Source organism: Oryzias melastigma, linkage group LG15 (genome assembly GCF_002922805.2).
Source record: "Oryzias melastigma strain HK-1 linkage group LG15, ASM292280v2, whole genome shotgun sequence".
Taxonomy (NCBI): domain Eukaryota; kingdom Metazoa; phylum Chordata; class Actinopteri; order Beloniformes; family Adrianichthyidae; genus Oryzias; species Oryzias melastigma.
The window spans coordinates 5,858,917-5,874,526 of record NC_050526.1 but is presented as its reverse complement, the minus strand read 5'-3'; the positions used below and the strand labels follow the sequence as shown (position 1 = coordinate 5,874,526).

General features: G+C 39.3%; 2 protein-coding genes across 2 annotated transcripts; both read right to left on the bottom strand.

Moving 5' to 3' along the window:
- Positions 1–424: 424 nt before the first annotated feature.
- On the bottom strand, positions 425–2,841 carry hmx2 (H6 family homeobox 2). Its single transcript, XM_024297724.2, has 2 exons — positions 1,746–2,841; positions 425–1,330 (listed from the first exon to the last, which is right to left on the bottom strand). The coding sequence occupies exons 1-2, from the start codon at positions 2,293–2,295 to the stop codon at positions 783–785; spliced, it is 1,098 nt and encodes a 365-aa protein (XP_024153492.2). The 5' UTR covers positions 2,296–2,841; the 3' UTR covers positions 425–782.
- Positions 2,842–5,606: 2,765 nt separating this feature from the next.
- hmx3a (H6 family homeobox 3a) lies at positions 5,607–8,940 on the bottom strand. Its single transcript, XM_024297725.2, has 2 exons — positions 8,024–8,940; positions 5,607–7,514 (listed from the first exon to the last, which is right to left on the bottom strand). Exons 1-2 carry the CDS (start codon positions 8,310–8,312, stop codon positions 6,892–6,894), a joined length of 912 nt encoding a protein of 303 aa, XP_024153493.1. The 5' UTR covers positions 8,313–8,940; the 3' UTR covers positions 5,607–6,891.
- Between the last annotated feature and the right edge of the window lie 6,670 nt (positions 8,941–15,610).

Genomic DNA, 15,610 nt, shown 5'->3' with positions numbered 1-15,610 from the left:
ACGTGTTCATGAGGATTGATCTAATTCCAAATTTTAGATAAAAAATATGTTGCAGACAAAGTTTAATATGCAATATTAAACTTTTACTCACCAATTTAGTCATAATTTTTAAAAACATGTTATCTTTATAGTTATTAATATGAGCTGGAATTTATGTGCATATTTTAAAAAAAATATTATTTTTAGGGATAGCTCAAACAAAATAAAGTGTTCCATTAAAATAATCCATAATTTTTCACTTATTGATAGAATTCCTGAGTTCTACAGCAAAAAATACAATAACAAAAATGCTAACTTTATATGAAAAGGTTTAATAAAAATGGTCTTTTAAAATATATTCAACCAAAAATGTCAAACAATAATTCAGTAAAACAGTGCACATTAAAATCTAATAAAGTCTTGTAATAAAACAAAGGAAGTCAAATTCTCTCTGAAATAGAAAATTTATTGAATGAGGTTATAACTGAATACTTAAATTACAATAAAAACAAATATATATATTTATATATTTTTTTCCGTGTGGAAAATTTCAGCCCAATTCATTTTTAATGTTTTGCCTCCAATCACTTTGAAATGAAACGAGGAAGCCAAATATTGTAAAAGAAGGATAAAGAAAATGAAAGTACAAAAGTGATATTTATAATTATACACATGGCAGGCTTAATTGCTTTTTTTAAGAAACTTACAGCTTTTTTTGCATAATTGAGTTTTTCCAACAAATAAAGAAGTGATACAATAATATACAGGGGTTATGTGGAGACACTTATGAGAGTTGTGGACTGTCAGTACTCGATTTTGTTGTACAGGTTGTATAAAGGTAAAGCTGGAAGGTTGCTCCCCGGGTAGTAGAGGGGCGTCGGGAAGGCGATGGAGCGGGGAACCGGTACGCGCAGCAAGTTGTTATCTCTGAAAACCAGCGGCATCCCCACTAATGTCTGTGCGGACGCGTGGGCCATGTTGGCCGCCTCCAGTTCCGCAGAGAGCTGCCGTTTCCATTTGTTCCTCCTGTTCTGAAACCACGTCTTGACCTGAGTCTCCGTCAGCTGCAGGCTGGAGGCCAAGCAGGCCCGCTCCGAGCTGCTCAGGTACCGCTTCATGTCGAAGGTGGACTCCAGCTGGTACACCTGACTCCGGGAGAAAACCGTGCGCGTCTTCTTCTTGGCCGAGTTGCTCTGCTTGTCCGCTCCGTCCGTCTGCCTGTCGTCCGACAGCGGGGACATTTGATGGCACGGTCGGTCCTGCTCCTCCTTATAATCCTGCAGCAGAGGCTGGGACAGGTGCGGCCGCCGGGGGAGCCCCTCAGCCCCGGAAAGAAGTCCTTTTCCAGGACCTGACAAAGAAAAACAGGCGACGAGAGTATATTTTACTTTTTTTGCAAAATCTCCACAATTGAAAAGTTTGACTTTTTTGGACAAGTAAGTCATGATCCGCGCATTAATTAGATTCAACTCTCTTAACACTCAATTGGCGACGCGCGCGCTGATGCCAATTTGGAAACATGTTCCATCAATTAGCAGGCTCAGTTGCATTTGAAATGAGAGGGAAGACAGGGGGCTAATTATTTGACCTTCCACCCTTCCGCCGCTGTGACAGTGTGAACATAAAAGCGCAAGTGGAAATGGATGCGCTGCGTAAAAACCGAATATGTCACCCAAAGTGCAAAAAGAACATTAGAAATAAGGCGGTAAATAAATAAAAAATCATTTTTTGGTGACAAAATCTTCAAATATTAATAATAATAGTACCTAGGCAGGAGAAGTTGTGGGGTTGGTGCTGCGTACAGCGCTCGCTGTGACCCGTGTCGGAGCAGAAGCAGTCCGCCGAGTCCTCCCCGCCGCTGCACTCCTCCTCTGAGGACACGGACAGAGAGCGCCTCCGCGGCGGAGGTGGCGGCGGCGCGCCCTTGGAGAGCTCTTTGGTCCCGGAGCGCGGCTCATCGGACGGCGTGCCCAAAATGGACTGGATGGTAAAGCTGGAAATCGGGCCCGACGAGCACTTGCTCCCGCTGTCCTCTGCGCTACTCATTCTCGCTTCATAACAGTATCGAAGTGTTGACTGAATCGGTCTGTCCGCTTGTATTCCGTGATTGCTTTCTAAACGAATGATGCGTAAAAAATTTCGAAAGCTTCTTTTGTCGGCTTGATTTTTTTTCTCTTCCCACCCCAGCCTGTTTACTGTGCCGTTTAAACGTTGGGTGTGTTTTTTTCTAGAGCGCAGAGGAACATGAGTGTATTCCTGGTTCTCCTCATCACGCTCTGGATCAGAGGCAGCAAGGTTGCGTTGCTTCATTTGCATGTAGGTAAGCTCCTCCTGGGCCAATCACAGCGTCCGGCATGAGCCCGGAAACTTCAAACTCCTGTCAGGGTTTGGAGATGGGCTGGAGAGAGGGAGAAAGCCGATGCGTTCCTGGCTGAACGAGCTTTACCATTCCATCAGAACATTTTCAAAAAATATATATTTTTTTAGTTTTGAAACATAAAATATGTCATATATTTTTAAATGTAATTTATTGTGCGTAATTTCAGCCTGGACTGAAAAAAGGATGAGTTTTTTTCGCTTTTACGCACGCCCTTTACGCACAATCCAACACAGAAACCTTTAAAATTATCTTTTTTTTTCTTTCTAGAAAACAATAAACTAATTTAATGAGTCCATTATCAACGATTAAGAAATAATTTGAGCATTACTGATCCAATCTGCCTCGCGATGACCGCGCGTGGGGTAGTGGCCGGCTAATTGATTGACTAATTGATTGGAGGTGGCGGGAGTTGAGGGTGCGCCCGCAATGAGTGCAAAAAAAGGAGGCGGGGAGGAGGGGGGGGCTCTCATCCCACCTCATCATCATGCCATATTCAGTGCGCGCATGTGTGTGCGCGCACGTTATGTCCCTTTAATTACTTGCTCAAACGCATCACCTGTGCCGTTTAAAACAGCGAGACCTGTTGCAGTTGTTTGGATCAGCCTGGCCGCAGATCCATCTGGATGCGCGCGAAAATATCTGAGGCCAGCAGCTGCTAAACGATCTTCCCCAAACGCCAGCTTTGCTGAGAGGAGGAGGAGGGGGGTAAATATACGAGCGCCGTCAGAGCGGATGCTGGATTTATGGTGGTTACACATAGGGCGTGAAATCTGCAATGACAGTTAAATGGGTTTATTTTATATGCCGCTATTTCCAAACAAAGACGCTTGTCAGAGCGGGGCGCCTTCGTCGTTTCCAAACGACTTTAACAAAGTGAGAAAGGTTCATCAGGCAGATAGTGGACACAACACACCGCTATTGTGCCGCCGCGGATAAATTACGCATGCTCTTTTATGGCAGAGTTGGCGTTTATGGGCCAGTGGAACAGTCCGAGCAAGCGCTGTAGTTTATTCCATTAGTATGGAAATGTTCTCTCTCTGTCTCCACACCTGACGTGGACCAAACAGCGAGGAGCGGGCCTAAGTTCCCGCTCTATCACAATGATAAGTGGTGTATGGCCGCCCTACCGCAATAACAGAACAAGATCTTTAGCAGGGGTGGTGGTGGTGGTGGGGGAAAAAGTCCGAAGAAAACAGATGAAGTTATGAGGCGCTTTGATCTGGAAATCAAGCTTCGATAAATATTAAACAAAGACCCTTTTACACGTGTGTATTATGATGTATGGCGTGTCCAAGTCTAGAATAAGGAAATTACCAGAGAAAATGATATCAATAAATTTTCTAAGTATAAACGTTGATTATGTTTCGATTTTCATTCAAGAAAGCGAGGTGTGCTCTTTTTCTGTGTGTGTCCTTACACTAACCGGTGTGTGTTTGTGTGTGTGAGAGAGAGAGAGTTGTAAACGCAAGCAGAGCACCAGCCCTGGAGGTGTACAATTTATGTAATCTGAGTGTGGAAATGAACTGGGTAATTTATTGGAAAACACAAAGTCAGGAAGATTGGATCAGTACAGCCTATCCAAGGGCTCCTATCCATCAAGTTCCAATTAACAACCTAACCATTGAGTTTTAATGGCTTTCCAATCTACTGCCCTGATAGACTCATCAATTCCTCGGGGAGAAATTAAGAAAATCGACCGCCCCTCGGCGTTTCGCTGTCATTCTTCACAGCAACTATATGTCAAATTAAAAACACAATTAAAATTTAAACTGTTCCAATCAGACGGTGCCCCGCAACCTATGTTTCACTTAATAGAACTTTGATGAAAATCTGATGCTCACGTTTAATCAGGAAAGCAAATGGCACAAAATTTCATTTTTCCCCCAGAAATGCTGGAAATAGTTGTTCAAACTCCTTTTTACGCATGACGCATGCCAACATTTATAAATTTGTCCTTTAAAGGATTTTCTCAAACTTTTGTCAGCAATCACATTTAGTCTATTGGTTAGATTTTGTCACAAAAATGTGAAGAAATTATTTAATATGAATTATTTCCTTTATAAACTTTCAAAAACTGCTTTTTTTGGCTTCATCTGTGCCATCTCAGCTCAAAAATGAGCTTCCCTTAAACTCATAGTGCGCATGGTAACAGGTGCCGCAGCATAAAAGAGTTTTTCTGCATTATACGAGGTGTTCTGGCCACTTGTGGGTTTCCAAACTGGCCCTGAAACCCGCGATGAGGCTCAAAAAGAACCCATTCCAGCTCCCGGTTTAATGCACTCGCAGCGCTGTCCCCGATCTGTCCTCATTCTGATTCCGGCCCTTCTCCCTTCTGCTCCTTTACATAAAGATGTCGAACAAATGGAAATTATCGAGTGGTAATTTTTTCAATTTATGTGCGCAAATCAAGGTCACGAGCTGGGCCGAAACTGCGCGCGGACGTTGCTCTTACTTGGCGCGCAGACGTCCACGGATCGATATGTGCCAGAGGAATAATGCCATACTAATCTATTAATTTGTGGTAATGGGCCAGTGTTGAGTGTGCGTGGTGGGTGCACGTCAATACTTGGGCGATCTGATGATATTTGAATGAACTCTTTGTCTCTTGATGAGGTCATCATGCAGAGATTATAGCGGACTGATTAATTTCCAATAACCGTGTTAGCCCGCAGATGAAAGCGGTCAAAGGTTTTAAATTGTTCTGGGGGAAGAGTGAGCCTGCGTCTCCGTGAGGTTTACGCATCATCTCACCTGTTCAGCTGTGACTTTCAGCCGTTTTCTTGGTGCGAATGGAACACGCGGCTATCTGTGATTACATGCGTCTATTTCCGGACATTACAGGTGCATTAGTCTGTGATGCGCCAATTACAGCCGTCTTCAAGCTGTGAAGCTGCAGTTATATTGGGAACGTGTGCGTCAAACACCGAGCGGGCACGCGCTACAAAAAAAACGACTTATCCCCTCCGTGGAAATCAGTTTTAGTCACAGAAGGATGGATTCTGATCAGTTCTGTTCACCTGAAAATCAAGAAAAATCGTTTTTTTATTTAGATACCGGTATTTTATCCTGAAAAGGTTATATTTTATTTACAAAAAATACAACTGAAACTTTTTTTCAACTTTAGGTAGTAAAAATGTCAATATTACAAAAAAATATGATCAAAATGTGATTTTTGTTGCATTATCTTTGAAATCCACCATCAAATCTCTGGAATTCCGAAACGCTCAAAGGGTTTCTTTCATTTCCCTTTTTTTTTACAGCAGGTCATGTCCTTATTGAGTTATTACCTCAGGTGTCCACTGACACCTGTGGGATCTCGTGTAACAAAGTGTCAGTGTGTCAAATCATTTCAGCTTTTCGGTTGAAATAGATCACAAAAGCGTTATTGATGGCTAAGAGTCGAAAACTTTTTTTTTGGAGCTTAAATGATGCGTTATAAGAAATTACGCGCGAAGGACGCATCAAATCAAAGTCGTAACATAGGTTTTGACATCGCTTGTATTAAAAAAATAACTTACTTTTTATTATAAATAATATAAAAAATATTTATAATAAATGGTTACTAATGATTAATCAGAAAAAAATGATTATATTCAGATTTTTTTAAAAATCCGATAAAGTATTATAAGAAAAATGAAGTCAGCTGATGTATTTTGGGTATAATTTCCTTTTAAATGTATAATATGTCAAATAGTGAGATTACTCTAATTTTGAACCTAATTAAACAAACAATTTTTGATGTAAAGGAGTGAAAACAAATGTACATAAACCTGCCTTTTTGTGCGTAAAAGAGCATAGTAATATGCATAAAAAATAAGGAATATCTTCCATTTATTTCACAACATGGTTCATCAATACAATATCAAAAAACGTAGTTCCTGTACAAAGGAGAAGCCGCTTCCCCGCCTCTCGTTAAATATATACATTTACATTTTTTTTATTCCAGTGTGGTCGACTTTTTGAAACCCTACTGCTCAAATACACAAAAACTTCGATGATTTGTGCTTGAAATACGTTTCCGTGTCTAGAGAGTGACAGAAAGAAGCTTTTTTCATAGCTTGATTGTCCCTCAAGCTCTTTCAAAAGAAAAAAAAAGAATTTAAAAACAGTTTTCTGACAGATGACAAAACAGGCTTTTCCCGTTCAGAGCTTCATCCATTCAAAGCGCACCGATTGCGCATCATCCTGTCCTCACTTTTGGAAACGCAAAGGAAAATAAAGTGAATCGTTTGAAGCAGGCTACTTGTTGACAACTTCTTTTTTTCTTCTTGCAAACCAGGTAGTGTCTGTACATCACTGGACTCAGTCTGGCAACAATCATGACGAAAAACACAAATAAAAGCAGTTAAATCCTGAGAAAATAATATTAATAATAATAATTATAATAAAATAATAACATCTTGTGGGGGGAAAGTTGTTTTTAAAATAGTATGTGCCCAACAGGGACAGTCTTTTCCAGTTTTATAAAAAATATTGTCTCACTTTTCTATTTATTTATTTTTTATTTTAGTTAGGACACCAATAAAACCCTTTCAAACCGGTCTAAGCAACGGCACAGACGTGACGATGGGGTGGGAGTAATACACACTGGGGTGAGGGAAAGTGAGCAGCGGCTGGCTCACGGGCACGTTGGCAGCGGCGCCCCCGCCCTCCGAGGCCGAGTTCTCGTGGTAAAGGATGGGGACGCGGACTATCCTCTGCGCCGCGGCGTGGCTCAGGTTGGCGGCCTCCAGTTCGGCGGCCAGCTGCCGCTTCCACTTGTTCCTTCTGTTCTGAAACCAGATCTTCACCTGAGTCTCTGTGAGGTGGAGAGACGCGGCCAGGCCCGCGCGCTCGGAGCTGCTCAGGTACCGCTTCATGTCGAACGTGGACTCCAGCTGGAAGACCTGGCTCCGGGAGAAAACCGTGCGCGTCTTCTTCTTGCGGCACGGCTTCTTGTCCTCGTCCCTCTTCTTCCACTCCTCCAGCTCCTCTTTTTTGGCCTCCTCGGCGTCGCTCTCCTCCAGGATGATCTCGTCGCTGCTCTTGTTGTTGTTGTGCTCGTCCTCATCCTCGTCTTCTTTTGCGTCTGGCTCGGATTTGAGCACCAGATCTGGAGAGTCTCTGTCTGTGCCCGAGGTTGGAGAGGAGTCCCTGGCTCCTGGCCTCTCGGTGACTGAAGGGAAAACATTTTAGGAGACATTTAATCATCACCAAGTAGAGGGTTTGGATATTTTTTGGAACATTACGCACAAATAAGCGCAAGAAAAAGGTGTTTTAGAGCAATAAAACTACAAAAATCAGAAGATTATTTATCCAACAATGTGTAATCGTTAGGTTAAAATAAATTAGAGGCGCCACCATTAAAAACAGGCCAGTAAAAAGGCTGTCAGTGACCAACCTCAGGGGTAAAGATGTGCTGCGTGAGCGCCAACTCACAAATCACACGCGCGCTGCGCATCAGCGCCCTCACCCAATGATTTCATGATGTCTACTTCCTTTAATGCACAGCGTGTTACTTTATTGATCCATTATCTCATCCATTGTGGAATAACAAAATAGCTGATGTCAAATTTGGAGACAAAAACGCAACAAAACTTTTCCAAGTTTGTGTATTTTTAAGTACACGTTTTAACTTTACGCATTTGATTTCTTAAAGGGAAACAGTGGATGAAGCGTTTTTACCTTCAGTTCTGTGAAGATGCGCCCCCGAGCTGAGCGTGTAGGGGTACCACCACGCCGATGTGCGCTCCAGGTAGTGAGCGGGCAGACTGAACCTTTGCGCGGGCAGCTCAAAGCGAGGAAAGTTGAACTCCCCGACTTGGGAAAGGGAAAATCCTCCCTCCAGGGCCGCCTTCGTGGCGGCCAGCACCGGCTTGGGTTTGGATGGTTTGCTGTCACAGTTCAGTAGGTTCTTAATGAAGAAGGGAGAATCCTTGGCCGGGGCGCACGTCTCTTGCGTTGTCTCTGGCATCGCTGTGATTGTGGTCTGAGCGCCGAGAACCACGGAAGCAGGAGTTTGGTGCGGGAAAAAAGGAGGGGACAATAGACAAAAAAATAAAAGAGCTCACCTGCAGGCGGAAAATATCCGAGCTCCGAGGAGATCCAGTTCAGAAACTGAATTCCTCCCGTGGAGTGCGATAGCGCGCAAGTCCTTTTACGCACGGAGGTGGAATGAAAAAACTATTAAAGATAATAAACAAAGCGCGCGAGAGGTTAAAAAAAGACATGAACAAACATGGACATGTCCCATCCGGGGGGTTTCCGTCAAACTGTGTCCACCGTGTCAGTCAGTCTGGCGTCTGATGCTAATGATGAAATAAAAATGTCATCCAAGTTAAATGCGGAAAGTATAGGTGATTGGGCATGTACAATGGCAAATGGGATTAAGGGAGAGCCGGTGAGGGGAGGGAGGAAGAGAGGGAGAGAGCATCTTCCCCTCCCTGTGCGTTCTGGCTGCAGGCTGTGCGCGCGCCCCTGTTATTGGTCTCACAGTCCAATTAGCAGCAAACCAACACCGGGCTGCTGCAGCCTCCGCAGGGGCGCCCCAAACGCACCATGAACACTTCACTGCGCCTTTTTATGCATCTTTTTAGGAGTAAATGCTTTGCGGTTGTGGCACCTGTTCCTTGCGCATTTTTTATTATCAAAAATAGAACCCACAACCTTCATACTGTAGAACAGTAAGAAATTTTGCGTATCAAAAATGTAGGCTAGAAAGATCTATAGCATTTTTTAGCATTGCAGAAATTTTTTTTTCATTATTTAAAATATTTCATAACTAATAAACAAATCCAAACAGGAAGTAAAAAGTTACAATATAGGGAAAAACACACATCCAGGAGTTTCTCCACATCATCCAAACTCATTCAAGAATGCACAACACATTAGCAAACAGTTAATTCTATTTATTCCATTAATTATTATTTATTCTATTGTTGTTTTTACCTAAAAGTTTTAGTAAAATTACCAGAAAATGTTAAATTTAGCATCAGAATCATGGGGGTTCAGGGTGCAGCTCCTCACCGTGGAGGTGGAGGTGGTGAGGGGGGGTCACATTCATATTGGGAATTCATTGATTTTTTTTTTTTTTTTCTTCAGCGCGGCCCATTTCCACAGGACGTCCGTTAGAGTAGCGCGGTCATTTTTATTTCACCCCCCTCTAATCGATTCAGTTAATTCACCTCTCAGATTGCACTCTTTGTAAATGCGCTATGTATATTCACTCATTGATATTAATTGACTTGTTAAAAAGCCGTTCATTGGGTTGAGGGGGCCCGTTGTAGAGTCACGTTGAGGAAACGGCGCCCTCTGTTGGACACGAGAAGAAAAGGCGCTCGGAGGGAAGATGTGGGCGTGGACTTCTTTTTTTTTTTTTTTTNNNTTAAAATATAATTTAGCAACTTTTAGACATATGAGACAGTCTTTTAAAATAATTATATAAGCACATATATTTAGGGTCAAGTCTTGTGAGCTGTTGAAGTTTTTTCTGAGAATATGTGGCACTTTTTATACAACATTTTAACAGTAACTCTACCTAAAAATGTACACATTTGTTTCATTAATAAGACACAAAGAAGTCACATCATCCATTCATATTATTTTATTCATACATTTTCCTAAAAATAATAAACCTGTACATAATTGGTTATTATTATTTTTAAATTGACATCTTATAAATTCAAATTTTTTCCTCATATGTCACAAAAATAACAATAGGAAGAGGAGTATATGCCATTACAGCAATAAAATATATATATATATTTATCCGTTTTTGTTCTTACTGTATGCTAAAAGTTTACAATAATATACACATTTCTTTTAAAATTCCTTCATAAGACACTTTTAAATTCACTTTAGTGATTTATATTTATAGTATATGGCTTGGAAAGCTCTTTTGATACAAAGTGGGACAAAAGAGACACCAAATACATACATTTTATATTTTTATTTACTTTCTCATCTTTATCAACTAGCTTAAAACAACTCAGAAATGCTCTATTAGTTTCACACAAATCATGATTTTAAACAAATAAAAAAATCACAGCATTCATCAAAATCAAATGTGTAATGAAAGAGTAGACTAGTTACACGCTGCAGACATGGCAACATACAAGCTGTAGCTATTTTTTTCCGATTCATCCTGACAAAAAATTTTTTTTTTTAGCCTAAATTGAAAGATGTATTAACCAAAATCCTTAAATAATAAGATTTTTAATTAGGCAATACTTGCAAACTGCAGTAGATTCTACTTTGTGGTCATATAGGCTCTCTAAATGCTCCATAAGTCTATTTTTGTTGCTCCTTGGGTAGGTTACAATGACTTTTATATTATTTACTTCAAAGCGCCCAGATATTGATTATTTCACAAGGAAAAATGACAAATGGCAGAAGGGAATGACACGGTCAGCAGGTTCTATTAGAGAAATGATAGTGTTGCTCGTGGTTTGTTAAAAGGTCCAGTTTAGATACTTTATAGGTTTACATCCATCATCGTCTAATGACCTGTTTGATGAAAAACACGCGCTCTGGTGACAACAGCCCCGCGCAGCCAACTTTGCTTTATAATTGCCCCCATATTAAATATAGATTTTTGTTTTGATATCTTGTGAGAATTCCTTTCTGTGGGTCAGAATTGTGATGAAAGACAATGGCTAAAGCTCAGAGGCAGAAAAGTGGGAAGAGGAATGGGGGGCAGCTAAGAAGAGTGGAATCAAGAGTTTGTGGGAGTTGGTAAGTTCTGTGCAACATTGAACAAAGGATTCGAAGACTTGATTTAAAAAAAAAATTAAGATTTTTTAGAAAATAATAATAAAAAGCAAAATTTGTGGTTTAAATAATCTATTTTGCAAATTAAATACATTTTACAAGGATTCACATTAAAATTTCAAAACAATTGATTATTCAATTTAATTTAAGATTTTTCCTGATAAAACTTAAACTGATGTTGTTTGTCTTTTTCTTATTGTGTGAACTCTTAGTAAGCAATTACACCATATTGATTCTCCTGCTCCTTTCTGTACGTTTTTTGGCACGTAAAAACTCAATCACACTTTTAGCAATCTTAGTATCAAAACGTTCAGCTCGTTCAAGACATGACTGCTTATATTTTTGGTATTCGTAAACTATAGTTTTGAAATATTAAGCAAAATATGCCCAATAGGAAATTAATGAGAAAGTCTTCAAATTTCAAAATTTAAAGTAGATTAGCAACAAGTTTTTTAAATATATGAGTATAGACTATTTTTTAATCTTTTATAATAATATTTTATAGTAATAAATGGAGTTTACCTAATATTTTATGCCTATTTTATACTTATTAATGCTAGCTTTTTTTGCTAATTTGGAGTTTAGTTATTATTTAGCAACATGCTAACATTTTTGACTAATTTAGTTTACCGAGGAATTTTAGGCTATTTTGGAGTTTAGCTAGTATTTAAGCAATGAGCTAGCTTTTCTGGCTAATTTGGCATCTACTAAGATTTGCTAATTTGGAGTTTAGCTATTATTTTAGCAACATGCTAACGTTTTTGACTAATTTTGTTTACTGAGGGATTTTAAGCTATTTAGGAGTTTAGCTAGTATTTAAGCAATGAGCTAGCTTTTCTGGCTAATGTGGCATGTTTGCTAATTTAGAGTTTAGTCATTATTTAGCAACATGCTAACATTTTTGACTAATTTAGTTTACCGAGGAATTTTAGGCTATTTTGGAGTTTGTTTAAGCAATGACCTAGCTTTTTTGGCTAATTTGGCATCTTTTAAGTTTTGCTAATTTGGAGTTTAGCTATTATTTAGCAACATGCTAACGTTTTTGACTAATTTAGTTTACTGAGGAATTAGACTATTTCGGAGTTTAGCTAATATTGAACCAACGTGCTAGTTTTTTTGGCTAATTTGGCATCTACTGAGGTTTTTTTAAGCTAATTTGGAGTTTAGCTATTATTTAGCAACATGCTAACGTTTTTGACTAATTTAGTTTACCGAGGAATTTTAGGCTATTTTGGAGTTTAGCTAGTATTTAAGCAATGAGCTAGCTTTTATGGCTAATTTGGCATCTACTAAGATTTGCTAATTTGGAGTTTAGCAATTATTTAGCAACATGCTAACGTTTTTGACTAATTTAGTTTACTGAGGAATTAGACTATTTCGGAGTTTAGCTAATATTGAACCAACGTGCTAGTTTTTTTGGCTAATTTGACATCTACTGACGTTTTTTTTTAAGCTAATTTGGAGTTTAACTCATTTAAGCAACACACACGTTTTTTTGCAAAATTGGCATGTATTAGGGATTTTTAAGCAATTTTACTAATTTTTCAGAAATTTATGTCAGCACTCTTTCCAGTCTTTCAGCAAATTTATCATTTTGCACATAGCTTTTGTAGTTTTAGCAAACCCCTTCAGTAATTGAAGTAAATTGCGTCACCATTTTCTTAGCATTATTTAGAACAGCGACTACTTTCAGCAAAAGCACTCACACTAGCATTATCAGAGGTAATGCAGCTTTTCTAATTTTAAATTCTCTGTTTCTTTCCTCGTTAAATTTCTCTCTTTTTTCTCTCTATTTTTCTTCCTTTACTTGTATCCAAACTTCTTTCTTTTCCATTATTTTCTCCCCAATTGTATGCATTATTTTCACCATTTACTTCCCACTTTATTTTGCCTGTTTCTGTATCATAAAGAATCTGAAGGAATCTCTATAAGGAAAAATATAATAATAAAAACTAACTCTGTTCTACTAAGACTGGATGTTTGGTGAACTGATCTTTGTAATTTACTTGTTTTCATTTAATTGTGAAACAATAAGACACCAAAAGGAGGGCATAAGCTGTTGACTGGTGAAAATCAAGCAGAGATAAACAATAATAAGTATATAAAATTAAAATTTTGATGGAAAAAAAACATGAAGTAATTTGTATTTACTTTATTCTTTTTGTAAATCACATTTTATTGACCTTTTTGTCTATTTGTGCAAAACACAATAAAAAAAACAACACAGAGAATGGCCTGAGCTAAACAAAAAACAGACAAATATAATACAGATAATCAATTAAAGTAAATTAAATTAGTTCAAAAATTGTTTCCTTGAAGATTGAATTTTTTTCAGTTTCCAGAAAATGAAACTGGAGCCACATAAACAGCAGCATTCAACACTCCAGTGTCCTCCCTGCACTTTTCAACGGTTCACTCCAGTTAAAACGGACCATTAAACCAACGAAGGCCACACCGTGATTGGTTAGATTTAAACATTGCATTTAAAGGAATTAGTGGCTGTCCACTGACCCAACAAACTTTAATTGGCATTGTGCAGGTATTGATTACAAGTGGCAAGGTGAACCTTAAATTACAGCCTGATTAGCTTTTACTTGCCACTTTACATTGGCTATAGGGGGCTCGATATCGCTCAGCTATCCCACAAAGCTACAGGAAATGTGGATGACAGCCCTCAAAATGAATTTTATCAACATTTTTAAAGAAATGATTAAAAAGCATGTTGCGTGATGTGTTCCCTAGAGGCAGATAGAAGATATATTCTCCACTTTTATCTTTCCTGCTTTCATTTTATCACCCTTTCTCTTTTCTTTATTGTTTCTCAGCAGAGATGATGACCTCTGTAGGGTTTGGATGGAAACAGTCATGGAATTGATGTAGCTCTTTTTCTCCATTATGACTAGCTTCATCAGAGCCCTCCAGGCTCGGTGTCTATCACCTGTATCTTCAGAAGTCCTCCTCGGGATTGTCAGTTTTTACCCAGCCTGCCTGTCTGTGTCATTACAAGTCGGTAATCGGGGAAGGGTGGCAGAAAAGTTCTCATCATTGTCAGGCTGAGATATAGATATGGGCTGGGTAACAAATGGGCAAATGCACAGGCAGCAGAGCACGCCATCAATAAAGCAATTTCTTGTGTCATAACAGCCGCGCTTTTCCTAAAGCCAACCTTTAAAAACTTTTCCCTCTGCAAATCGCTGCAGCCCCACCATTAGAGTCCTGCCTTGTGAATTTAATGGATTCCGTACAAATAATATTCCACCATAATGGAAAAGGTTGAAGTCACTGAAGACAGATGAAGCCATAAACACATATAATTGAGAATCAAAGACCGATAAATTTTAAACTGCTATCCATTTTCTCTTTTTAGATGATGATCTATGTCGGCGCGGCTGCAGGAAAATGGAAGAGATTATGGGGGAAAATTATAACAATAAATTTTCTAAACATACACCTTGATTATGCTTCGATTTTTTGGAAGGGTAGAGGGCGAGGGAGGGGGCTTGAAAGAAAGCTGGGATTGCTGAAAGCTTGCTGGCTAAATGGCACCATAAAATACGCTCCCTGCTCTTTTGCCTGCAGAGCGCAGGCATGCCTGGAGGTGTGATTCCCCCACCCCACCTCTTCCCCTAAATGGGGGAAATGAATTGTGTAATTTATTGCAAACGTGCACCCAGTGAGATTAGATCAGCATATCCCATCAAAGGAACAACAATCAATCAGCCTCTAGTTAACAGCTTGAAACACATAAACCAGGGCACCTAATGGCTTTCCAATTTAACAGATTGATAGACTTATCCGGTCCTGAGGGATGAATTAAGAAAACCGGTTACTTTCACACAGGCGCTGGCACTTTTGCCGGGACCTTTCCCCCCCTGCAGCTCACACTGTCTTTCCTTATGAATGCAGAGACAAGGTTAAAATGAAAAGAAAGTTGTTTTTTTCCTCTCCTTTTCGGTTTCCGAAAGCACGCTTGAGCTTTTTTGTCATTCAGATGAGCGGGGAGTGGAAGTGTGTCAGATGTGGGAATGGGCCGACTTTAATGACCTGATTATCGGGGGTCATTTGGAGCGCGGAAATCCAGGGGAGCTATTCAAAGCCACTTAGCAATATCTAAATGTGGCCCAGGCGATCCATTCAAGCAGGGATGTCGTTTAAAGGAAAGGAGCATGTTTGTTTCATATGTAATTAATCACATAATTAATTCAAACAAATCAAATACTGAAGCGAAAATATTGGCAAAATCTTTTAATTTGTTTTCCTCAAGAGCACATTTGGGAATCTTTTAAAATGGCGCTTAGAATATTATTTTGTGCTGCATTTATGACAGAAAGAAAATTGAAAGTTAGAACACTTTTGGTTTTGAATTTTGTCCAATAATTGTGTTTTTAACATACATAAAAACACGATTTTCTTCACAAATGCATCATGGGAACCCAGAAAGATTAGATCCAAACAATAAAAATAAGAACATGAAGGTTTAAAACAAAGCAAAAGATGATATTT

Coding starts and splice junctions, on each gene's coding strand:
- hmx3a (XM_024297725.2), bottom strand. CDS start 8,312: ATGCCAGAGACAACGCAAGAGACGTGCGCCCCGGCCAAGGATTCTCCC. Junction 7,515..8,023: donor GCATCTTCACAGAACTGAAG/GTAAAAACGCTT, acceptor TTTTCCCTTCAG/TCACCGAGAGGCCAGGAGCC.
- hmx2 (XM_024297724.2), bottom strand. CDS start 2,295: ATGCAAATGAAGCAACGCAACCTTGCTGCCTCTGATCCAGAGCGTGAT. Junction 1,331..1,745: donor CCACAACTTCTCCTGCCTAG/GTACTATTATTA, acceptor TTTCTTTGTCAG/GTCCTGGAAAAGGACTTCTT.